At 40.7% G+C, this 27,226-nt stretch overlaps 1 protein-coding gene across 1 annotated transcript in view; it reads left to right on the forward strand.

Annotated features, from left to right (window-relative positions):
• The window catches only part of CTNND2 (catenin delta 2), a 575,776-nt gene that overhangs the window by 87,533 nt on the left and 461,017 nt on the right, over positions 1 to 27,226 (forward strand). The window contains exon 2 of the mRNA XM_066622958.1: positions 3,063 to 3,175. Coding sequence (XP_066479055.1) covers positions 3,162 to 3,175 — 14 coding nt within the window. The 5' untranslated portion in view covers positions 3,063 to 3,161. The remainder of the gene's footprint in view (positions 1 to 3,062; positions 3,176 to 27,226) is intronic.

Raw genomic sequence — 27,226 nt, forward strand, 5'->3', positions numbered from 1 at the left:
TAGAACTGTGAACGCATCTACATTAGAACAGTGTTACCTCTTTTAGCATTCACACAGCACTCTTTCTCAAGAACATATCCACAGCATTGTAGGAGGCATTACTGTACCAAAATTTTATAGAGAAATGGAAAGTAAGAAGTAGGAAAAAGGGATGAAAAAGATACAATAATAGTAACTGTGAAGGCCCAAGAAACATTGCTTTTAAAAGTATTTTGTTCTGCCGTGGGCTCTGATACTTGACTTCTTCCAGCAGTTTCACAGCATGCAGCAAATTGTTAATATATGTGGGTTGCTTCCAGAGATGTGCCAGAGCCACTTCTTCGAGTTGAATCTCCACACCAGCAGTTGTGAGAAGGGATACAGGATTTGCTCACACATTGGCCACCATTTTAATTCTGGATTGGCTCAGGTGAAGAGTTTAGTGGTGAATGGAAAGTAGAGTTGCCTATTTTAAATTTAACCAGTGCAGTACATTTTGTTTTGTAGAGCGAAACTAGTTGAGGGAGATTGTGCCAAAGGTAACTAGCAGATAACACAGTACGCAGCAAATTGTTAATATATGTGGGTTGCTTCCAGGGATGTGCCAAAGCCACTTCACTTTAATCTTTCTTTTGGGGTTCTTGGGAATATAGATGTTTATACACAGAAATACGTCATTGGAATGGGTCGTCTCCACAATTTACTGGAATTAAACCCGTTAACACCTCCATCCACGAATCTAGTCTCAACAATTAGGTCATAAGGAGAAGAGACACCCTGACAACATATGAAAGAGAATGCAATGAGTGGGTGCTTATTTGCAGATGTCATAACCCTCAAAGCCTCAGAAGATTGTGGAGCTGGAGTATGGTTTGTTTTGTATTCTGGACCAAGCGTTTCCTTGCGTCTCTCATTTGAACTGGACATGGATCCTCCACAACTTGGCACATTCAGAATATGTCTTTTACTGAAACGTGTACATAGAAAAATATATAGAGAACACAGGTTGATTGTGAAGATTTTATACTTGTGACTATGTTAAATTTCCCTTGCAATTGTGTTTGAAAGCCTGACACTTATTTCAGTCAGGTCAATTGCTAGGAAATTATTGGGAGGATTATTTTTTAGAAGTCCTATTTTCCCAAGCTTGCCTTTCATACATGATTGTTACCCTTGCAGTTTCTGGGCATTAAGGAGTGGCAGTGTCAACACGTTTTTATTTTCATGATTATCCCAAGTCAAGCAGTAGAAGATTATTACAGATCATTGAATTGTTGGGTATAAACTGTACATAGTCAATAAGGGCATTTTTTTTTTTTTTTTTTGCACAGTTCATTGATATGTTGGCTCTGCATTATTTTTGCTACTTTCATGAATATCTGACTGTGGGAATACTTATTCCCTTGGATCATCTTCTTCAAACCCCCTTAAGTTTATGAACAGGTGCTTTTTGATACTGTTTATACTCATGATTGCTTTGTAAAAATACACAGCTCAGATGTTATAGTTGACTGGAAAAGATAAGACAGTGTTATGCAAAATTCATTGCTATGAGTTGGTAAGTTAATGTGTAGAATGACATATCTACTAAGTAACAAGATATAAAACCCAGACATTGGCTGAAGTCATAGTAATTGAAATTTCTCTAATTATTGCATGTAGTTGGAATGCCAGGACTGGCTGTTGAGCGAGGGACCTTTTTAAAATTAAGTGATACAGCAACTGATTAAATGATACCCAACTAAGAAGTCCATGCACCAGAAGTTATGGAGCTAAGGAAAGACAAAAGACCCTACATGAAAGGAAATCCATCCAGTATCAGCAATGTTGAAAAAAATTCTCTTTAATCACCTCCTAAAATAGCAACCATTTGCCTATGATGGTCCTCTAAAAGATGGAATAATTAGATGCATATTGACTATCTTTTGGAATCCAGTGCAACCTACATAAGATACAGTACCCTTTTTTTGCACTCACAAAATGTTGGTATATTTTGTGAGATTTTCTCTTGCTGCTTTGTTGAAGTTGAAATTACTACCATAGTCTTCCCCCCCTTTAGCCTCCCTTGTGGGAACCTTTGCTAATTGTCTATTTCAGTGTTTCCCAAACTGGTGTGTTGCAACCCACCAGTCTGAGAACCACTGCCCCTTTCCCTTTATGGGGCAAGGGCAGGGGGGAAGCAGCGATGCAATCCCCAGGATTGTGCTTCTGCAGGGGATGGGGGGCTGTTTTTAACTTACCTGCTGCCAGGGTCTGAGAAGGGTGCAGGAAGCCCTGTGGAGCCCTCTGCAGGGCTCCCCACAGCTCGTAGAATGTAAAAAAAAAACCTGATCATGACCCACTTCCGGGTTGTAATCGCAAAACCCAGAAGTGGGTCACAATTTTTTTTTTTCATTCTACAAACCACGGGCGTCCTGCAAAGCTCTCCACAGGGCTCCCTGCACCTCCAGACCCTGGCAGCACGTAAGTTAATTTAAAAACTCCCCTTCTCCCGCAGTGGCACTTTCCGGGGATCACATCACTGTTCCACCCCGCCCTCGCAGAGACTTATCCTAGTTCTTGAACTCTCAGAGAGTTTGAGAATCAGTGGTCTGATTATTCTGACTAATAAATCACACTGTATTTATTTTATTTATTTAAAAATTGTATTCTGCACTTTCCCCTCACATTAGGGAGTCAAGGCAGCTACATTGTAGAAGGAAACAGCTTTCTAGATCTGTTAGGTTAGTGGTTTCTGACTCAAGAGAAGGGTTTTTTTCTGTTGTTGTTCGATCCCCCCCCCCGGTATCTGCCACATTCCACTCTGCAACCACCCACTATCAAAGACTCTCTCTTAAGGTTGTGAGATTCCACAGGATTCACCTATTAACCACCTGTGTTTACCACCTAGTCTGCAATGGTGTGGCCCTCTTTACCTACGCAACTGCACTCTATTTTCTTGTATTTACTATCAGTAAAAGTTGGCAACCTTGCCAGTGGAAGGAAAGAGTCTGGGGCATCCTAATATTTGCAACAAGTAAATCAGTTTATCATTGGTTTGTCTCCAGGACTCTAAACATGTATGTATGCATTTTGTGTTTCAGGAGTTGCAGTTTGAAAGGCTTACACGGGAACTTGAGGCTGAACGCCAAATTGTAGCCAGCCAGCTGGAGAGATGTAAACTTGGATCTGAGACTGGAAGCATGAACAGCATTAGGTACTACATTAAAGTTGCTTTGTTGTTTCTCTATGTAATTGATTGGCATTGGTAATGGACTTTATTGATCATCTTTCTGTGGCATATTGCATACAAGGGGATCTGATATTTTTAGTAGAGAGACAATATTATTTTTAAGTGACCTTGATATTGCCTGGTATGTGTTACCTGATAATGAATCTTTGGCAAAACCTAATAGCAAAAATACTAACTGTAAAAACTGTGGAGGTGATAAAATAACATGACTTACGAATCTGCTAGAGTTAGCTCCTTTTTTCTGAAGGAAACATGAATTCAGTTCTGTGGAGTACAGAAATGCAGAGACTGCTTCAGGTCATTTATATTGGCAATCTTCAGTCTCGAAAGACTATGGTATCGCGCTCTGAAAGGTGGTTCTGGCACAGCGTCTAGTGTGGCTGAAAAGGCCAATCCGGGAGTGACAATCCCTTCCACACCGGGAGCAAGTGCAGTCTGTCCCTGGTATGTCTCCCTGGCTATGGGCCTTCCTTCTTTGCCTCTTTGCCTCAGACTGTTGGCAAAGTGTCTCTTCAAACTGGGAAAGGCCATGCTGCACAGCCTGCCTCCAAGCGGGCCGCTCAGAGGCCAGGGTTTCCCACTTGTTGAGGTCTATCCCTAAGGCCTTCAGATCCCTCTTGCAGATGTCCTTGTATCGCAGCTGTGGTCTACCTGTAGGGCGCTTTCCTTGCACGAGTTCTCCATAGAGGAGATCCTTTGGGATCCGGCCATCATCCATTCTCACGACATGACCAAGCCAACGCAGGCGTCTCTGTTTCAGCACTGTACTCTGTGGAGTACAGAAATGCAGAGACTGCTTCAGGTCATTTACTGTCACACAAACATAATTATGTGGAAGCATATTTATTGGATAACCTTTTGGTCATTTTTCCAGTTGGCTCATTTGAGTAGAGAAGTTATTTATGTCCCTTTAAAATGTGTGTGGTTTTAACGGCAATATTCTGAAATTTGGTGCTTTTAGCATCTGTGCTTCACAATAGGGGAAAAAAACTTTTTTTTTTTCAAATGAGTAGCCTGATTCCATATTCAGAATTATAATGCTGCTATTAGATCTCACTTTTAAAAGTTGCAGTCGAAGTAGAGCCCTGCATGGAATACTAAATTTAAGTTAGTTTCTTTGGTTGCTTGGCTGAAAGCTTCATTAGGCTTGAAAAGTGAATTTGTAATAAAAGAACATTCTCGTACAGAAGAGCTGAATGGCTGCACTAGATGATCCTGTAAACATTTCTTCAGGACTGAAGAATTATGTAATGTTAATAAGAAAGGTGACAAAGGAGAATCGTTCATTTGTTGGGTAATATAGTAACAGGCCCTACATTTTGAGAAACCCAGCTGTAAATATTCAAGAAAGCTATCCAAGTTCTTTGCAAGAACAGAGAATATTTTAAAGAAAACAGCGAACACTAACCATTCTATTTCAGCAGCACAAACTGTAGACTATTTGTTTCAGGAAGGAAAATCTTCAGGGTGAAACTGCATATTATGTTAAATGCATACTATTTATATTATAACCTGATGGTTTTTTATTTTTATTTTATCAATAGTAACTGAAGGGAGCATGAAATGTGCTGAAATCTCAGAGCCCAATCCTGGGCTCGGTGTGCTGGCTCAATGGCAGCATGCATTGTTGCAAACGTTTGCAAGGCTTACCGCTGGGCGAGCACCAGTGGTAGCCCAGTGCCTCCCGACGCGGGGCTAGCGCTGCGTGGGCACCCGAGCTCCGCCGCTCGGTGGTCGCACAGACCTCCGAGCTGCGGTAAGGTAAGTAGAGGTGTTCTGGGGAGGGGGAAGGGCAGGGAGAGGGTGGGGAGGAGGCGTGTCAGGGAGGCGGGGAGAGGGCAGGGGGAGGCATGCCGGGAGAGGGAGCGGGAGGGAGGCAGGATCAGTGGAGCTCCGCTCCACCAGATTCTGAGTGTTTGTGTGGGGCTCACCACCCAACACAAATGCTTTTACCTTACCCATTGCAGAGCTACTTCCCTTACCCAAGGGAAGGGGACGCATGTCCCTTTCGCCCAAGGTGCTGCCTGCGGCTTCCACGGGGGCGTAGGATGCAGCAGCAGCCATTTTCGGTGCCTCTGAAGCCACACGCCCTGGGAGCTCAGGATTGGGCTCATAGTGAGGAGTTCTGGGCTTTACTACTTTGCCCGTGTGTTACCAAAAGGGCTGTTTTGTTTAGGGGAATTAGTATACTACCCTTTTTGGAACTTCAGGATCACAGGCTGGATAACAAGATGGCGTAATGCAGAGAAATTCCCTTTAGGTTATGAGGAGACTGAGAGAAAGATAACTTTCAATAAAAGATTATATTTTTATTACAAAAGCACACAGGTAAACATAATACACATGGAAAAATGATAAGTATATATTTCTAGTACTTGCATCTAGTGTACCTAGCTTATGGTGGTTGCATGTGAAAAGTATTTGGTGCATCCGAGAAAATTAGAAAAGGATAGGTTGTCGGGAAGGATTTTAGGGGTCCCTGATCTGCCAATCCCAGTTGCTAACTAAAGATGGGGAGAGAAGGGGAGGAAAAGAGGGGGCGAGAGAAGGGAAAGAGTTCCAGACGTGATATATTTACCTGTCTTGTGGAGCAGCTGGATGGGGGGGGGGGAGAGTCCTGTGTGCAGGACCCTCTGCCTTGGAGGGAGAGCCAGAGAGAGAGAGCATGTGCCAGCCCTCTCTCTTAAAAGGGTTTTTGCTGACCTGGAACTGACCTGGAGCTGACCTGGATGTACTTGCTTACTACACACAGTGGGGTACCTGGAGTAGGTAAAACAATGAATGACCAGGAAGTCAGTTATCAGCAATGGCTGGCTTCCTGGGGGTGGGGGGGGAACTTACAACATGCAGTAAACCAGGAAGGCCGTTCAAATCTGCATACAGTACTTAAGCAGTGATTGAGTAAAACAATAGAGACATTTAATTAGCTATGCCAGACTCCTTGACCCTAGGGAGGAGAATGTTGTCACCATGAGCTTGTGACTTTACCTGAATTTGGCCTGTGTGAGAAGTTTAAGTGTGTTTGCATAAACAGTGTTGGGATTAGGAGACACTTTTGCATACAGTTCTTAAAACAATAGGAGACACTTAGACAATGATTTACTCTTCCAGACTTGTTCCTGGAGAGATGGATGTTGTAACCATGAGCTTGTGGTTTGACCAGTGTTTTTTTTGGAAATTTGGCCTGTGTGAGAGGTTTTTGGCCTGCATGTTATTTTAGTCCATAATAACATAACCAGATATAAAATCACAACTAAAAAGGCAAAAGGGGATTTTCACGTAACACGTGTGTTCTTCTTTTACTGGTGGAGTGAGTTTGCTCAGAACTGGAATTGGGTGAAGGCAAGCACTCCAACTTATTATGGGTCCTCCATGAAGCCCCCCCTCCCATACTATTTAGAAAAAGAAAGAAAAAAGTACTAGGCTATATTATGCTTTTATTATAATTTGTGGTTTAGTCTCAAGGGCAGGAGGGTTTCACTTCTTGCATCTGAAGAAGTAGACTGTTGTGCATGAAAGCTTATGCTGAAATAAACTGGTTAATCCTTAGGGTGCTAGACTTTGTTTCTACTGCAGCAGACTAATATGGCAATTCATGGTCCTGGTAGATGGAATGAAATGCTAGATATTTGAGACCTGGGGATCAAAAATGAAATTTCATAATCATTCCTAAACAGTGGAAATGCTTTAAAAGTAATTATTTTAAGCAATTGTGTAACTGCTGAATAACATTCAAGTATGTTCTGCAGTTGGGTGTCAAATAGCAATAGCATGAAGGACAAAACAGTGTCCTCTAAAACACCGCAAAATAAAAGCTATGTGGCAAAGCAGAAGACCCTTAGTGATGCCCATTTCAGACAGTCAATCCAAAAGAGTTCCATCGCCAATACAGTGCTGCTGAAAGCTGCCAAGAGGTCACAGACAATTAGCAAGCCACACTACCCCAGTTCTCCTTCCAGCATATGCCATCCATCTGGGCAATCAAGGCAGTTTTCTGTCCAAGCCCAGGCCAGAAGGTAAATTGAAAGAGATCTAGATAACTAGATCTAGATCTGCCATTTGCGTGAATAATTTATCCCAAACGTCAAGTGTCTACATTGGTTTCCTTTACCAATTGAAATTAGAGAAGCTGCTAGAGTTTACTGATGTACTGCAAGAGGGAATAGAAGTCCAATCAGTTCAATATTAACCTACTGCAACTGTCAACAGGATGCTACTTATGATGATATGTTTTACTTAATTCAAGCAGCATAGTGAGAATGTTACATGAAATCTATATTTGCAAGGCTCCTATCAGTAAGCATATTTGTGGATTTGGATATTTTCACATATTGCTAGAAAGAATTACCAGAAAGGATGGAACAGTGTTGAATAGGGCAGAAGTGCTATCTGCGTAGAGAACCAAATATATCAAACAGCTGGAGATAATGATGAAAAAATATGAGCTCTCCCTTTCAAGCCCATTCCCTGTGTCATGCATGTTCTAGCAACTGGGAATGAATGCAGAAAGCTGTGTCAATTTTTTGACTAGTATTGCATTTTTTTTCTACTTACAGTTTTAAGAACTGTGTAGAGAACAGACTATAGATAGCAAATGAAGCAAGTATTTTTTAGAGTCAGAACAGTCAGATCCAAGTTGTTGGCAACCTTCAGTCTCAAGAGACTATGGTATCGCGCTCTGAAAGGTGATTTTGGAACATCGTCTAGTGTGGCTGAAAAGGCCAATTCGGGAGTGACTCCCTTCCACAACGGGAGCAAGTGCAGTCTGACCCTGGTCTGTCTCCCTGGCTATGGGCCTTCCTTCTTTGCCTCTTAGCCTCAGACTGTTGGCCAAGTGTCTCTTCAAACTGGGAAAGGCCATGCTGCACAGCCTGCCTCCAAGCAGGCCACTTAGAGGCCAAGGTTTCCTACTTGTTGAGGTCCACTCCTAAGGCCTTCAGATCCCTCTTGCAGATGTCCTTGTATCGCAGCTGTGGTCTACCTGTAGGGCGCTTTCCTTGCACGAGTTCTCCATAGAGGAGATCCTTTGGGATCCAGCCATCATCCATTCTCACGACATGACCGAGCCAACGCAGGCGTCTCTGTTTCAGCAGTGCATACATGCTAGGGATTCCAGCACGTTCCAGGACTGTGTTGTTTGGAACTTTGTCCTGCCAGGTGATGCCGAGAATGCGTTGGAGGCAGCGCATGTGGAAAGCGTTCAGTTTCCTCTCCTGTTGTGAGCGAAGAGTCCATGACTCGCTGCAGTAGAGAAGTGTACTCAGGACGCAAGCTCTGTAGACCTGGATCTTGGTATGTTCCGTCAGCTTCTTGTTGGACCAGACTCTCTTTGTCAGATCCAAGTATGAGATACATAAACTGTGACTAAGGTCCCAGAAGCTTGGCATGATGGTCTTTTATTTCTGATTCAGATGTTCAGAGAAGTGTTTTGGGCTGTTTACTGTCTGCACCTTAGGTGATTTTACCTGAACACCGGAAGTGATCGCCAACATCCTTCAGATAAAAAATAAGGTTTTCAGTCTTTAATTTTTTTTACTCTGAGGATATGAGTGCTGCCCAACCCAGTATTTTTTCACAGATCATAGATTTAAAGACCTGAATTTACTGAGCACATTATAGCCAACTGTCTAGACTTGTGAATAGTCTCAAACTTGGTCAGTTGTGATAGTAAAATGTCTGTTCTTGTGTTACCTCAGCCTTTGCAGTGCATCTTCTTCCCCCACCATTTCTATATAAGATATTCTGGAATCCCAAGGTCATAGCAAAGGCAGCAACTCTCCACACCAGCATTGCCCTCCCATATGCTTGGGGGTGCTGACTCTGGAAATATTTGATTGTTGACTCTCCCCACCCCTAACCTTGGGCTTCTTAAAATTAGTGCAGTAGGTTGAGAGGCAACCATGTTGGAGCGATTCCTGCAGTTACAGGGATGAACTGATTGGAAAGGTTTTGTAAACAGGAGAGTTGAGAGTTTACAGTATGGGTTGTGTTCGGTGATCAGTGTGCCACAAATGTCTGACACAGATGTGTGCGGGGAGATGAGCTGGTGATCTTGCTGGGCTTGTAGTTTCTGTGCAATTATTTGTAATAAGGTTGTAAGGAAGATTTACATCTGGAGATTTAGCATCTGTATGTATTATTGGTTGCTGCCTAGATTCAGTACCCAAATTTAAGCATATTTCAGTTGAAATTCTATAACTTGATCTTCAGTAATCAGAACTTGCTTATACTGGTAAAAGATTTATGACATTTATTCCTTCTGGTCATTGACATTAGTTTGTATGTTGCTGCCAAAACTCATGTTGTTGTGTTGCTTCTCAAACTTTGTAAAAATCCTGAATAGTACTTCATTCATTTTGACATTTTATAGAATGAGTGTCTGAAGGAAACTCAGTACTTAAGATGTTATATTGTTGAATCATGTGAAGGCTGTGCTTCTTCCCGTTTAATAGAAAAAGGTGCTAAATGGAATGGCTGAGAACAATGAAATTTATTGAGCAGTGGTATATAGACCATTCATTCAAATCTTTGTTTACTCCCATTGCTTACAGCATACACTGAGGCTGACAAACACTGTTTTTGCCACACAGTGTTGCTTCCAAGATGCATGTATCCAGTTGCAACTAAAGTAAACTCTTTAGTAATCTGTGATCCAATTGTCGGGCACTCCCAGTAGTCCAGCATCAAAATTATTTAGGAGTGGAGTCAAAACTTGCTTGCTCTGCACTTGCCGCAGTAGCAAAAGTGTGCTCATGCTCTCACCACACACATTCACACATAATGGCTCGGTCCTAAGAAATGCATGCACTTCTGTAGTTTCCTGTTTTATTGGCCAAAATTCATTCATTCACCTTTATTGGCATATGAGACATACAAACAAACAAAAAAAAGTAGCAATAAATAGTACAAAAATGTTACATAAGCATTACGCCCATTATAAGATTGATTGGAGGTCAAAAGGTCAAAAAATAGAATTTTTATGTTTGACAGAGACATTATCATGAATTAATATTGCCTATGTTAATAACTCTTACAACACCGGACTTATATTGGCCAAAATGTTGGAAAGCTTTTAGGAAGGGAAAGAGGAGGGTTACTTTTCTGAAAAGAGAGAGCATCTGTTATTTTGAAAGTTTAGAATTGAACAGGTTAAGCTGTATTGGAAGCTGATTGGTTAAGAAATGTTGTATGTATACTTTGGATTACAAGAAAATGATTAGTAGGATTTTCATCATGATTGTGTAGGTTAATTTTGATTGTTGTGATTGTTCTTTTATGATTTTGTGAACTTCTACAGAATAAAACAGAATTCAATCAAGCCTCTTCCACAGAACAGAATAGAATTTTATACAAGTTAAATTCTATTTTGTTCTGTGGAAGAGGTTTGATTGAATTCTGTTTTATTCTGTAGAAGTTCACAAAATCATAAAAGAAAAATCGCAACAATCGAAAATAACCTATACAGTGTAGATCTTTCGTTTTGGTAAAGTAACATTATTCCTACCAAGGAACCTGTAAATCCTTATTATCCACTGATACTGATCCCATGGATTCCCTTATCAGCTTCCATAAAAGTATAACCCATTTTGCTGCACACATATTCTCTTTGCACTTATTCATGACCATGCATAGTGTTGAAACAATTCTGAGAGACCTATCACAGAGCATTGCATGAGCTCCACTAAGAGAACTTACAATATTAATGACTCTGCTCCTGAAAGTGCTATATGTACTGTAGTATGGAAAGTGTCCTATACAAAAATGGTACACAAAATGATGTGTTTATGATAATGGGTAGTAAAAGTGTATAGTGAAGAGGGTTGCAGGAATCTAACGCTATTGTTCCCACAGGATCAATGCTTCAGTAACCACAGTTTCCGTTACCATGGGAAACATAGATTTTTATTTAAACAGTTTCATACTACAATAAATAATACAAAGAAATCACATTTTACATTTTCAACTACAGTCACATTACATCAACTGTTTAACTAGAACACAGATACATCATGTTATAGGTGGATTCACCCCATCTAACCACTCCCACCATTTTTTCCACTTGTCTCTACCGGTTCTCACCCTTTCTTAAGCCGCAACGCCATATACTCTGGAGACCACAAAGCGGACCCATCCCTGCGTGTTACCATGGGGTTTTCCAGGAGTATAACCTCTGCAGTTAATGAGAATTGACTATACATTGTGCTAAGCAGGGCAGACAGAATATTGCCCTGCAATCAACACAATGCAAAATATGAATTTTAATTCATGAATATCCTGAAGAAAAATATTTGCATTTAAAAACACCATAGGGTAGCTCAAATGATACATTTTTCTTATATTTATGTCACTGCTGTCCCTTCTTGTGACAGCAGCATTTCCACAGAGGCCCCTGGGCAATCTGGTACCAGCACTGGGCACTATAAAGCAATAAATGAACCTACTGCGGAATTAGTCACACCTAATTCAAGTCAAGGAACTTGCATTTATTTATTTTTAATACATGGCTTTCCTCATGCAGCTCCAACTGTGTAAAGATTTTATAATTATGAAATCCTACTGGGTGGGATACATAATAGGAGAATATGCAGAATAAACACAGCTAATAAAATAGAAAGCTATACTGTAATTCGACCACTCCCATTTTATTCATTTGAAAAAATGTATATAACCCATTTTTTGACCCAGAGGGATTTCAAGGCAGTTTGCAGGTGACACATTCATTTCAGTTTGGATATTTATGCAGTGTGTGTAACCATTGGAAGAATGGAGATACTAAGCTTTGATACACCTGAGAAATGTTTTATAAATTTTGATGCAGTATAAATCAAACTGGAATAAAGATTAAAATTCCTGAGTTTCATTTCTCACTGCATTATATGTTCATTTCATTATTTTGCAGTTCTGTTCACAGCAGTTAACTCTCCACACTCAATTGATTATATAGTATCAAAGTGAAGCAACCTGACCTACTTTCTTAGCAGTTTTGGAATGGAACACATGAATGTGGAGATGAGTGTTTGCTTTGTAACCTGGAACTGAACTTTTTCACATCTCTTTACTTTTGGCAAGTACTTTTCCTGCCTTCTTGACTTTGGCAAGATGTGAAATGCACAGTGGGACTAGATCTGGCACTAGAAAGGAGATGGACCGAGTGTCATAATAAGGCTTATCCATTTGTATTCTGCTACAACCCTACTCATGAGGAAAATCAGTTACCATGGGATTCAGAGACTCTTTGTGAATTGGAACAAAGGCATAAAAAAAAGCTATTATGAAGAGCTCTACTGAAATTTAAAAAGAGATCTGGTTATTTTTCTAGACAAGGGTGGATTGGAAACTGTGAGGCTGATTATTCTATCATAAAAGTGAAGGATAAGTTGCAGTTAAAACACTGAATGCATTTATTTAAAAGTGAGGACATAAAAAGGGAAATATTATTGTATGAATGAAATTAAAACTATGAACAAATTAACAAGCTTGAGAATTTGGGTTTGGGTGCACCTACCAGTGGAAGATGATTCAAGCAGGATAGCACCTGACTCCTCTCTGCTTTGGCTCCTGGGATATTAAATAACCTCTAGTCCCAAGAGGGAGTGCACCATCAAATTATCTGCCACTTCATAGGTACTCACAGAAGACACCTGAAACAGAACAGCATCTGGTTCCTCCCTGCTTTGGCTCTTGGGACATTAAAGGATCTCTGGGGAACAATAATCTTCAGGCAGCTGCTACACGTGATGCCTAGAGGTGTGAACCCATGGGGAACAGGCAGCTATGCTTGGGAATTGTGACTGAGAACTTTGAGGCTGAGAGGATAATAGTATGTGTTTTTCCTTCAGACAATTACACAGTGGGAGGTGGATTATTATCAGATGTTTGGGAAGGATAAGCTACAGCAGAACTATTCCCCACACTGAGGACAAATCCTGGAAAGGCAGGGGGAGAGATGTAAAAAATAACTAAAATGCTATTTTAAAATGTTTCAAGCAATTTTAATGATTTGATAATAAAAAGTGAAATGTAAATCTAATAAAGCAATAATATGACTAGGTGAATAAAATCTATATTAACGGACAAGGGCAATCAAAAATACAGTTCTCTATATGAAGGCAAATCTTTTCACATTTATATGTAGGGAATGGTATTTGTTTTCCAAATATTTAATAAATTTATAAATATCAAGGACCTGGTCTAGTTCAATGTTACACATACCATTAAATGCAAGCAGCTATTCTGTTACTGTAGCCTAGGTGTAGCTAGGTCTTTTGACACCCAAGGCCCATACTTTTTTGTCACACATACGACATAATTAATTAATTTTTCAAGTGATGTCATGGCCAGAAGTGACATCATCAAGCACATTAAAAGAAATAATTGTAAATAATTAAATTAAAGAAGAACAAATAAATAAGGGGAAGCCAGCCCTGTTCCACCAAGTGAATTTTCTGCGTAGCCTGCCTGCAATAACACCTGCCCCCCACAAAAAAGTGAGATTTTCAGCCCTACCCAGTGCCAATTCAATTTAAGTTCTTATATTTCAAGCATAGTACTATCAGGACCCACCTAACTTTACATGTCTAAAATAGAAAAAAACTCACCATACCAGCAGAAGCCTATGTATTACTCTTTTATTGGGGGAAGCTGCCTTCTGGAGCATCTGTTGAGCTCCAGTTCCATCGGGACCATTCTGGTGGCCTCACATTCCCCTTTACCTTACTTGCCCATGAGCCAAGACATGTATGCTTACTTGTGAGTAAACGCTTAGTTTTGCTTTCCATAGGGCTCAACATAGTCATCAGCTGGGAGGGAGAGACCTCCTTTTCAGGTGTTTTGGGGGGGCTGCGTTCATTGGATCATGACCATTCTGGTGTTGTTGGATTCCTCTCTGCCTGCCCTTTCTTATAGACTAAGGCAAGTTCACCTACTAATGAGTAAACGTGCAATATGGCTGTTTCACTTTCTATAGGGTTCCATGCATTTTTTGGTTTTCTGGTTGTTTGGCCATAACTTTTGATAGAATGGAGATATTTCACTCCGGTGTTTTTCATTGCATTCTGCTGTAAATTCCACATCCAACGGTATATATCATGATTGGGTTATTCCTAACCACCACGATGTTCGTGATTTTTGTCCCTTGTGGTGTCACCTCCCCCAGGCTGGTACCTAGGGCAGACCGCCCCCAACCCCTCACTAGCTTTGCCACTGACTGTTTCTCATAGCATGTCCCCTCATAACAAGACTTCCACTGGGGAAGGGGGGTGGTTTTAGGAAGCTCCTGCATGCAAAGCAGTGCTCATGGTAGGAATATATTGGGGAACTAGATCAGGCCTCAAGAAATATGATGAACAGTGAGTTCCTTACTGAGAAGGAACAGGAGGGTAAAGGAGGGACCATCACAAGGTCATTGCTCTGCTTATGGACTACTGTAGCAATTTGGGAACACAGAAGAGTTTTCTGGACATTTTTGTCCCCCACTCAAGGTGATTCTAAAACTGATAGGGCAGGATTCAAAAAAGTTACCCCACAACATTTTAAAAAGTAAAAATAAGTGAGGTTGTGAATTCTGTTATGGGCTGGATGGCTACAGATGCCAAAACCTCAAATACAGGAATTCAGACACACTCATCTAACAGATCCAAAAACTGTTCTTGAACTTCTGGAACTCACTATTTAAGAGGAAGTACTATTTAAGAGGTCAGCAATGAAGCATATACTTTGAATGCAGAAAGTCCCAGGTACCATTCCAGGTAAAACAACTACATATAGCTGAGGGAAAGGTTCCTGCTTCAGATTATGTTGAACAGGGTCTCCAACCCTACAGAATTGATCTGGAGCCTACAGAATTCAACACTGATCTCCTGGTGACTACTGAAAGCAATGCTGGAGAGCTTAACAGGATTTTCCTGAGTTAATGACCCTACATTATATTGAGTTCTTGGTGATTGTATTGACTCATCTCCAGGAAAAACTTCAGTCAGGCAATTATGTTGGAGAACCATTTCCTGCCAAAACAGACAATATTGGACTAAATAGGTCAGCAGTCTAACAATATAAGGCAGCTTCTTATGAGACCTAGAATCTTATACTCCTCAAAATTATGCCAAAGCATTTTGAAATGAGCAGGAGGCTCAGATCTATAATGTAAGTAAATGGCAGAGGAAGTCACTTAAAGCATTACAGAAATGACCTGTTTATCCAATATCATTTTAAAATCTTAATTTTCTTTTCAGAAATGCGATGTCCTCAGGTGTTCAAGTGTGGTGCCTATTCTGTTCTGTGATCTTTTTTCTAATGCAGTAAACACATATGCGTCGTGTTTTAAGCAGTTCAAATCGCTTAAAAAGTTGCCCTGAATATAATTTTTTAAAATCTATTTTTGTGCAATATAGAATTATGTTCTGATAATATTTATAGTCAGAGATTTTTAGGCTAAAGATTCAGTGTAAAACCTTTGATGTATAATTATTACTGGTGAGTCTACACGTGTAATGGTATAATTATAGTCCCATCTGACCTTACGTCTTAAAGCCTTTGTTAATAAAAGAGTGTTTTGCTCTGTGATGTATCGCTCTCTATGCAAATATGAAATTCTTCCTTTGTCTTTTAAGCAAGGGATTTTTCTCATGCACACTGAGTGCATAGGTCCATTTATTTGTTCAGAACAGCAGTCACTATGTACAACAGCGAGTTCACTAGGATACAGGTGATCATGAGGAATAATCAAATTTGTTCTGAAAGAATGAGAAAAATGACTGCACACCCTCCACTAAAGGCCACCCCATATGTGTTCTAATTGCATCTGATGCTTTCTAAATCTTTTATTGTGAAAAGGGAATGTTTATTTTTCATTCCCTATGCAAAATAAAAATAAGATCTGCCATACTAAGAAAATTCATATTATCATTTGTTGTCTCAGTTAGCTGAAATACCCCCTATCAAGTGGGATATGTACCTATATCTTTCAACAGGTGCACCCTATGCAGAAAGCAGACTGAGGAAGTTGCATCAGGTGGCTGATTAGTGAAGGCACACCTCTTCCTTCACTGCCATTGTTTGCACTCCTACCATGCTCCCTGGATTTGTAAAGGAAGAGGGAAAGATTAAAGAAGAGAAAGCAGAGGCAAATGGTAGCCTAGGGCAGTGGTTCCCAAACTCTCCTTGAGAGACTTTGGGAGAGTTTGAGATGTTGTAAGCTTGTGGAGGGGAGGGACAGTGATATTACCATGATGGCACTTTCACCAGGGACAAAAGGGTTTGTTTTTACTTACCTGGGGGGTTGCTGTGGCTCTCTGGAAGGTCCAGGGAGCTCGAGACCCCATCTGCAGGCCTCCCCGTGACAACAAACTGCTGTAAGCAGTGAAAAAGGCCACTTCAGGTTTTTATCACAAAACTGCAAATTGTCTTTATTCACTGTTTACAGCAGATTGGAGGTGCAGGGAGGCCTACAGAGGGAGTTGTGGGCTCCCCTGACCCTTTGTAGAGCCATAGTGACTCCAGGTAAGTTAAAAAAAACCCTTTTGTCCCCGGTGGCAGCATGATCATAGTAATTGTGTTGCCGCGGTTGACCCATCTCTTAAGGTGGCAGCAACAGAGATTCCCTGGGTTGGGGCGTCATGACGCCCCAGTTCAGGAACCTGTAGCCTAGGGTACCTCCCAGGACAATTGCATTAAATGTAGGAGGAGGGGATCATTAGAGGGGATCATGCTTGGGATCATTAGAAAAGGTATTAAGACGGCTGATATTATAATGCCGTTGTACAAATCAATGGTAAGGCCACACCTGGAGTATTGTGTCCTGGTCACCACATCCCAAAAAGGATATAGTGGAAATGGAAAAGGTGTAAAAGAAAGCAACCAAAATGATTACTGGGCTGGGGCACCTTCGTTATGAGGAAAGTCTACAGTGTTTGGGCCTCTTCAGCCTAGAAAAGAGGTGCCTGAGGGGGGGACATGATTGAGACATACAAAATTATCCAGGGGATGGATAGAGAGATGCTCTTTTCCCTCTCAGATAACACCAGAACCAGCGGACATCCACTAAGTTGAGTGTTGGGAGAGTTAGGACAGACAAAATAAAATATTTCTTTACCCAGCGTGTAATTAGCATGTGGAACTCCTTGCCACAGGAAATAGTAATGGCATCTTGCCTAGATGCCTTTAAGAGGAAATGGGACAAATTTCTGGAGAAAAAGTTCATCATGGGTGACAAGACATGGTAGGTATGTGCAAACTCCTGGTTTTAGAGGTAGGCTGCCTCTGATTGCCAGATGCAGGGGAGGGCACCAGGATGCAGGTTGTGTTCTTAGGCTTAGTACATTATCATTTACTCATCCAGTTTTTTTCCCTCTACTTGATTACTAGGAAAAAGTAGAAAATAGCACCTGGAAATTCATTGCTATATAATTCATCAACAAGTAGTAGTGTGTGCAAATCAATACATGAAATGCTTAGGGAATGATCTTTATTACAAACTGCTGGTTACATGAACTTTTTTAATCTGAAGAAGTTGCAAAACATATACTGATCATGACGTGGTTAGATTTATAGCTTGCCATGTGCAAGTACACCTCCTCCTCCTTCATGAATTATTATCAGCATGTTAGTACTTTTAAAAATATATATTTGAAATGTGTTAGAAGTGGGAAAATATTTGCTATAGTCTGTATGATTATATGTGACTCCTAATTCATTGCATGTGTTACTTTGCTATTTTGAGGCAGGAGATAGAACCTAGAGTCTATAATTAGACTTTTGCTGCAAGATTTAGATGCTGTAGTCTTTTTTCTTTAAATACATATGAGAACTTTAAACAAAAATAAGCAGTGCAGCATTTACTTTGAGTTAATTGACTTGTGCATTGGGATGTGTGTGGATTTAAATCATTTTGGTCCCATAGAAATTAATGGGACCAAACAAGCTTAAATGCCACTATATTATTTTAAGTGTTTTGTGGATTACAGTTAATTTTGTTTAAAGAACTGCTCAGTGCTCCTTTGTTACCCTAGCCTGTAACAGAGATGGCTGTTCCCCACAGTTTTAGGGTAACTGGAATGTAGGAGAGTGCATTCCGGCAAAGAGGGAGGAAGTAAGCACCCTGCAACTTATTTTTCTCTGGTCAATAACTGGGACCAAGGTTCTCCCTTTGCTGTACTGTCATTCCTAGAAGAGAGACATCCTTCTCCATCCAGCTAGTGGCAGAATGCCTTTCCCCTCACTTTAATACTGTAGATCAGGGGTTCCCAAACTGTGCACTACCGCACCTTTGGGTGCTGTGGTGAACTCACAGAGGCCCCACAGGATATCCCCAGTGCCTCCCAGCTCTCCTGGACACTGCCATCTAGGATCACACAAAATCTCGTGAAATTTGGGTATCTTGGATCATGTGAGAGCTCATGCAATCCAAGATGGTGGCACCCTGCTGAGCCAGGAAAATGCAGGAGGTGCTGTGAACCTGGTACATTTGGAAGCCATTGCTGTAGATGTATTTAGTCTCCATTTAGTGCTTCAAGTGGAACTTTAGCATTCATTATTTTTGTTTCACTTCTTTATGTTTGGCTTATGTATTTCTTTAGTTTTAAAACACTGACACTTTTTTGGCAATTTTCTTAAAGGTTCTGCCTGTCAAAAGATTTGTATTAACAAATGTAGTAATCAGTTATCTGCAACATTTGAACTGTATCCTGTAAATATTCACTTTAAACTGTACATTTGTCCTTTTCTCTAGGTTTTCCAACAGGCCCTCAGTTAAGATCAGCAGCTGAATGCATTTTTTAAAAAGATACTTCTAAATAAGTCATTGCCTGCAGTAATGTCATCTGTAACTGAGGCTTCATTTTCATTTGTAACAGAAAAGATTAATCAGAATTCTGGTTACATTAATTTCCTTAGTTCTGTTCCCTATGTTTACTTAAACTTTGCAAAGAAAGACCAAACTACAAAAACATCTTTATTGCTTTCTTTGATAAATTTAATAAAATTGGTCACCAAAGAGTTCATTCTGAAAATAAAAACATTTTACTCTTGTTAGTCAGCATGATTTCCTGTACAGCATATTTGACATTTCAGCAGCACGTAATCTCTAGTTCAAATGTTGTACTTCCTGCACAAATGTTGTGGTTTTTCTTTGTTTCCTGATTAGTAACTTCTTCCATTAAACCAGTGGTTCCCAAACTGTGAGCCGTGGCAAGCAGACAGTGGAGCCACAGAATCCTCACAAAAAACCCACCTACCTATACAGTGTATAGGATTGTAGTCCTAATGGCCACGGCCAATGGTCCTGCAGGTCAAGGGAGCAACCAGTCAAAAAAGTTTGAATATCACTGCGTTAAAGTAACACTTGGAGGTTGGGGCAAGAGCTGGTGAGTAACTCAGCTGTTCCCTATGTTACCAATGTCGTAATTCACCTCATCTTCCATGCTGGGTCACAATACTCCTGGTGGTACTGGAGAGGCTTCTTCTGAGTCGTGCCCGGAAGTTGTCTCCAAAAACTGGAAGTGGCTTTTGAAGGATTCTGCAGGTCATTCTGAGACCTGCAGAGTGGGTTGCCGGTTCAGTGCAATCTGGAAGAAACGTCCAGGGCCATCCAGTGCCTCCAGAATGACTCCTTTTTGGAGCCATTTGGACACAAGTTTTGGGAAAGTCTGGAGTAACTGGTACCCCTTTGAAGATCTTTAGCCAGTCTCCAAAGTGCTTTCAAAAAATGTGGGAAATGGAAGAGTCTTTTGCTGCTGTAAAATGACAGTGCTCCATTGGCGTTCATTCTGTGAGTGCTGCCACCAGTGCTGCAGCTTCGCCACCAGATGCAGTAAATCAGCAGTGGGGCAGGGAGAAGAAAGGAGTGGGAGGACTGGGGGCTTAACTTGGTGAGAAGGGGAAGGAAGAGGGAATCCGTGTTGGAGAAGAGGCAAAGGCATGCACTTGATCCTATCCCCTTTGTTACAAACCTCCCTACCCCAATCTTTAGTATCTCTTCCTCAGATATACACTGTTGAAAGAGGTCACGTATGTCCAAGGAGGCCCATAGGTGGCCCCAGGGTTTACATGGAGATAAGTAAAAATGTTTTTGCTTGTTTGCCTTTGGGTCGTGTGTGTGTGTCTCCCCCCCCCCCCCGCCCGCCAGATGCAGTGTGCACCTTCTTGGCACAGCTGCATTAGCACAGTTGGAAGGGATAGGTTTGACTCTGAGAGAGGGTCCTGTGGGTTTGGGGGGAAATGTCTACTTCAGAATGTTTATAATAACTCTGGATATTCTTGTTTACCAAGCTACATTACAAAACAGCATTATAAATCTTTTTCTTAATCAGCCATCTCAAGTGAACCAAGATGTATATATATAGGCCAAGCTTTGGTTGTCTGGCACAAGGAATTTATCTGCATGTCAAGAACAGAGTGCAGAAAATGTCAGTTGATTCTACTCACGTTCCCCTGGGGGCTGGGGATAAGAAGAAGCCCTCAGTTTGGCTGTACTTGTTGTAAGAGGCGACTAAACAGCCACCGGGTAGATGGGACTCATCAGCCTGGGAAGGCAGCTTATCTGAGAGAAGGAAAACTCTGATCCCAAACCTCCACTGCCTTGTGGCTACATCCAGTTATGGAAAAGGCTTCAGGAGTCAACCTCAAGGCAAAATCCGGAGCCGGAGTCCCTGAGGCAGTTCATGGCTGAACACAGTCACGTTCTGGCAACTTCTATGACACAGCTGGAACCAACCGTATTGGCTTCTGCCTTTCCATTGGACCATTTCAGCGACGTGGAGAGGGGAGATTTGCTGCATGGGTAACAGTCTGTCCTCCATATCTACCTTACCCAGGCTTCGCACACTGGAGACACTCTGTTCCAGAACCACTATTCAGAGCGGGATACCATAATCTTCTGAGACTGAAGGATGCCAAAACTACTCACGTAGAGCATTCTATGACAATGGTGAAACCTTTCTTTTGCTTCATGTCTTTTTAGATCTGCTGGTGGGGATGGATGAATAAATCTAAGGAATAATCTCTCATTTGTCTTAACAAAAGGCATTATAAATATTTGTGGAATTGTATTGTGATACCATTCCCCTGCTATATATAATCTCTTCATTATGATGAATAAGAGATTACTCCTTAGATTTATTCTTGGACTTTATTTGAAAGTATACTCTGCTCTTTCAAGACTGAAATCTGATTATATGGTATGTTTCTGAAGTTTGACCACTGAGTCTGATTCTGAAGAAAAAATCTGGCTAGCTAATTGGTGTGTAATCACTGCAAATTGATTCCCTGCCTAAACCAAAATCCATACTGTGTCTGCTTATTGGCAACCCCTCCTTCATTCTAAATCAAGGTAATAGACTGCATGTACATGTGTATGACACACGCCCATTATCTTGCTTTCCGCCGTTTCCATTCTTCTTTGTTCAGTTTCTTTTTGAAGAGAAAACTTTCTTTTAAAACCCGCCTTTAGATTTGTTGACAATACTTTATCAACTGTGGTGTTCATATGAACTTGGTGTGGAGCTATGGCCTAATAAATGAAGGTTTTGTTTTTTTTAATCAGCTATTACTCAGTGTCAGTTTCTGTGCCACTGCTATCCAGGTTTTTCAGCTCTTAACTTTAGCTGGGGCATCACAGCTGACATTTGGTTAACTGTAGTGAAGAACAATATACAATTTGGACAGCTGTAAATGTCAACAGTTTTAAGTGCATACAGTAATTCCTCTGAAAGATGTTGTGCTAATGTTAGCGTCTACCATTCTTGCTCTGGCATTTGATGATTTCAGATGAAAGGTGGCACCTTCTCTGGGTTGTTACTAATAGGATGTTCTCCAGTGAAGGTTGAGAGATATATCATCTTGTTTTACTTTCACTCAGCCTGTTTGAATGTGCGCCTATGGCAAGGAAGGTTATACACCAACATAGTGATCTACAGAAAGATATAACAATCATTGCAGATAAGATTGCAGACAAAGATGGAGAGCATGATAAATAATGAGGAGGGTGAGGCAATTATGTAAGCATTTGCACGGGAATTGCATTGTGGCACTGGAAAATAGTAACTGTAAAAGAACAAGCAAGACATAGTGAACTTCTTGCAACGTCCATTGCAAGGATATCTCATAATAGAATGCTCACACCCAGTGCTTTTTTTGTAAAAAAAATAGGTGCAGGAACTCACAACTTTTATATATTTATTTATTTATTTATTTATTTTTAAACCATTTTTTATACATGTGCGCGCGCACACACACACACACACACACACACACACACACACACACACACGTCCATCCCGTGTGAGCTCCCTGTTAGCAAAAGCACTCCTGCCACAGCTGGAGTGAAACACTCCATTTTTTTTAGGTGGGGAGGTGCTCCATTGGGCTATAGGAAACTCTCTCCATTGGGCTATAGGAAAGTCTATACAGTAGTTCAAAACTCCTCAAAGTTCAGTCCCAGGCAGGCTCTTTTTTGAACCTTTTTTTTTTTAAGTCCCAGGTAGGACTTAACCCACAGCCTCCAGCAGGGGGCTCACTCCAGGAGCTTAACTGTGGGTTAAGTCCTAACTGGAACTTTAAAAAAAAAAAGGTCAAAAAAGAGCCTGCCTGGGACTGAACTTTGAGGAGTTTTGCAGCCTCAACTGGCCCCCCTTTTGGCAACTAGCAACCAACCTTTATATTTTGCAGCCATGGAGCACCTTCCCACCTAAAAAAAAAATATATATATATATATATTCTCCTCAGTGGGATTTGAACCCCTAGCCTCTGGCTCCACAGACCTACAGTTTAACCACTGAGCCACCAGAGCTCTTAGGCTCAAAGTGTTTGGAACTAACACTTGAGGCACTGATAGCCACCAGCTGGGCTGAAGACCTTATATATTAGTTCTGAACACTTTGACAATAGGCTTTCCTATAGCCCAATGGAGAGAGTGCTGGGCTGTGGAGCACAAGGTTGGAGGTTCGAATCCCTCCCTAGCCAGCAGTGAAGAGAGGGGTGGTGCAGGCAGGGGAAAAAAAGTGGGGGCAAGGAGGAGGAAAAAAAAAGGGGGCAGGGTGGTGCAGGCAGGGGGGAGGGGGGGCAGAGAGGAGGGGGGAAAAAAGGTGCCGGAACACCGTTCCGGTGCGTTCCATTACAAAAAAAGCCCTGGTCAGACCTATGATGATAAACAGTCAGAAAGATTGTAAAAGCAGAAATTATTTTCTTCAAATATATGATAATTTTGGGATAACCTCTAATAAAGCTGCATCAAATTCTAGGGTACCTTTTCTTAGTAATCTTTTGAAAAGCCTGCAAACTACTAATTTAACAACCGTGATAAGGTTTGTACACTCATTGCTTTTTATTTTTTATTTTTTTATTATTTTCCAAAATAAAAACAAATATAAACAAACACATAACAAACACAAACTCAATACACAACACATATACAAAAAACACACAAAAACACACCTTTGGAGGGTGCAGGCAATCATATATCAATATATCTAATCAATCAGTACATATCTTCTAATCTTGTTCTTCTAGCTTAGCTTCTTAATACCATTTATCTATCATATATCTTATATAATATATCATGTATACAATATATTCATCTAAATGCCGTATCTTATACATCTACAACTCCATTTTCAACCAGGCATAAAACGATCTCCATTGCTCTATCTGTGTTGGTTTATGCTGTTGATTCGAAGTCTCTGTAAGCCTATCCATCTCCGCCACATTCATTATTTTCTCTTTAATTCATCTTTCGTTGGAATTTTAATAACTTTCCAGTATCTAGCATATAAAATTCTTACAGCAGTTAATATCATAATTAAATACACATCATTTTCTTTATCTATAATATTTAAGATAATATTAAGCAAATAACTTTTGCAATTGAAGGAAAACTTTATTTTGTTTTTGAGTTAAATTTAAGCCATTTATGTTGACAGAGTAAATACTCCATCCTGCCTTAACCATCATGTTTCTTTTTACTATTCACCTTCTCTTTTTGTCTTCTTCTTGTTGCTATCAGTGAGTGCCTCCTTGCCCCTCTAGTTTCTTCTTTCTCTAATTCCTCAATTGTCTCTGAATCATCTGATTTCTTTTCTTCGAGCTCCATTTCTACACTTTCTAGTGCTTTTCTTCTTTTCTTTTCAGCAATATCATAAATCCAATGATCTCTTGTATTAGATTTCTTACCATTTTCCAATATACAGTGGTGCCTCGCATAACGGATGCCTCGCGCACCGAAAAACTTGCAGAACGAAAGCGTTTTGCGATTTTTGGTGACTCGCACAACGAATTTTTATGACCCGTGCTTCGCAAGACGAATTTTTTTTTTTTTTGTTTTAAGGGGGGGATCTTCATGCCAGTTTATGCTCACATTCACCCTTAGGAAGGGGGGGGATCTTCATGCCAGTTTATGATCACATTCACCCTGGGAGCGGGGGATCTTCATGCCGGTTTATGCTCACATTCACCCTAAGGAAGCGGGAGGAAGACAGCAAAGAAAGTGATGTCAGTGATTGTGAGCAAATGAGCTTCATAAATTCTGACTCTAGTGATGATGAGTTCTTGGGGTTTCCAGAAAACTAGAGTACTCAAACCTTTAAGTCTCTCCATTTGTTAAAGACAGTGATAATGGTTCTTAATGCCACTGTTGACTGCTGTTCACTTTACATGGAGCAAAAAATACGGTATGTCTTTAAAGAGCACTTAATAAACACTTTGTAAACCAAATTTGACTTTGTTCTGACTTTTTTTGCCCATAGGAACGCATTAATTAAATTTCAGTGCATTCCTATGGGAAAACGCGCTTCGCAAAACGAAAAACTCGCATAACGAAAGGACTCGCGGAACGAATTAATTTCGTTATGCGAGGCACCACTGTACTTGCATTTTTTACATGTCCACCACATATGATAAAACATCCCTTCTTCACATTTACACTTCCAACAATTTTTTTATATGTTCTGATTCATTTTTACCAGTTTTACTGGTGTCATATACCATCTATAAAACATTTTATATACATTTTCTTTAAAATTTGTTGCTCTAGTAAATTTTATAATATATTTCCAAATCTGTTCCCATTGTTCTAAAGTAATATTATGACCTATCCATATTTAACTTTTAGAATTGAAAAGTTAATTTACAATTCAATTGAAATAGAATTGAAAAGTTAAATTTCAATTCAATTCAACTTTTAGAATTGAAGAGTTAATAGAATATTTAACTTTTAGAATTGACTTTCTTTTGTTTTTGAGGTGAATTTAAGCCATTTATGTTGACAGAGTAAATACTCCATCCTGCTTTAACCATCATGTTTCTTTTTACTATTCACCTTCTCTTTTTGTCTTCCTCTTGTTGCTATCAGTGAATGCCTCCTTGCCCCTCTAGTTTCTTCCTTTTCTGATTCCTCAGTTATCTCTGAATCATCTGATTTCTTTTCTTCCAGCTCCAGTAAGTCTCTGGTGGGCCAGAGGCTCCTTGGAGACTGGGGGCTCCCCACAGGCTGGATTGGGGGTTGTGCACCATTTAATGAGGGAGATATGTTCTGCAATCCTCTTCTTTATGTGATTAGGTCATTAAGGGAGCATTCAGTGCCTTTGTTGTGTAATAGATACTCCCTGCCAGACACTAGAGATAGATTGCCTCTTCTTTGCATTAAGAGCCTCTCTGTTGTGTTAACAGACCCTCTGCTGTTGACTATGGGAGATGCAATTGCTTCATTAAGACCAACTTTATTGTGCTTTGACCACTGTCATAAATGCTGTCTGTAGTTAAGTGAACAGTAGTTAAGCAGCACAGGTTGAGACTATACAGGTTGAGACTAATTATTCGAGTGGGTTCCTTCCAAGCACTGGCCTGGATGGCAAAAAATGCACCATAGCAAATCAATTTAAAAAACAAAGTTTCTTTGATTTAAAAACACCCTTGCTGACCTTTTGACTCTATGATAAGAGTCGTTAAGAAGACAATCCATCAATCAGCTTCACTCAGCCCCTCCCTTCACCAATGCAAAGGGATCACTTTTCTTTCCTGCTCAGGAGGAAGGGAGAGAGAGGGATTGATGGATTGTCGGCCAGCTGCCCTCTCTCTTATTAAGGAGGCTATTGCTAAAGGACTGTTCAGTGTTTTAAACTGTGATTTTAAAGGGGTGCATTTTCCCCCTTCTTCAGGGATCAGCACATTCTTTCTCATTTGCAGTGGCCATTCGTGTTGAGTCAAATCGGTGTATAAATAGACTGGACCCTATTAATACAAAATATTATGGTATGGTGAGGTGGTGGAGTACACAGCAGTGAATGGATGTATGCAAACAAGTAACATCTTCTTAACTAATTTTCTTTCCACCTGTACAGAGCACTGGGGCATGGAAAGTGGCAAAAGGGAAGCCAGCTTAATGTCAGGATGTCAGTTTAAAAGAGGATCTTGTGGTATGGAGAGACCATGTTGGAACTCCCCTTTGAATTACCTTGACAGCATAATTATCCTTGAAACTTCTGGGCACCAGGCACAAATTTTATGCTGCTCATGTATGGGGTTTTATGAGCCAACTTATTTCTATTTTGATATTCAGACTTCACTCCATGAGTGCTAACAAAAACACTTCCATGTGGTGGCATTCTGGCAGAAGTTTTATCACAGGGGTATTAAACATATGGCCCATAGCCTGGATATGGCCCGCAGAAGCTCCTTATTGGGCTCTCCCAGCGCTACCCTTTCAGCAGTGTTGCTTCTGTTGAAACTTTGGGAGAGAGAGATGCCAGGAGGCCTCAGAAGGCATGGAATAAGAGAGGGAAGGGGCAGACCAAGAGGGATGCAAGATGCTACCAAAGCATTGAGAGAGCCCAATTATCAGGCAGGCTGCCCTTTCATCAATGCTGCTTTTGCCGGGGAGTCACTTTGCAGAGCAGACTGAGCTGTGAAGTGATACCTTGGCAGAAGAGGCACAGGTGAAAAAGTGGCCCACATTATAATTGGGGTGTCCTATATCTTGAAAATACAAGATTTGCCGATTTTCTCTTCTACCATTTGCAATTAACGAGTTCC

This window comes from Tiliqua scincoides, chromosome 4 (assembly GCF_035046505.1).
Source record: "Tiliqua scincoides isolate rTilSci1 chromosome 4, rTilSci1.hap2, whole genome shotgun sequence".
Taxonomy (NCBI): domain Eukaryota; kingdom Metazoa; phylum Chordata; class Lepidosauria; order Squamata; family Scincidae; genus Tiliqua; species Tiliqua scincoides.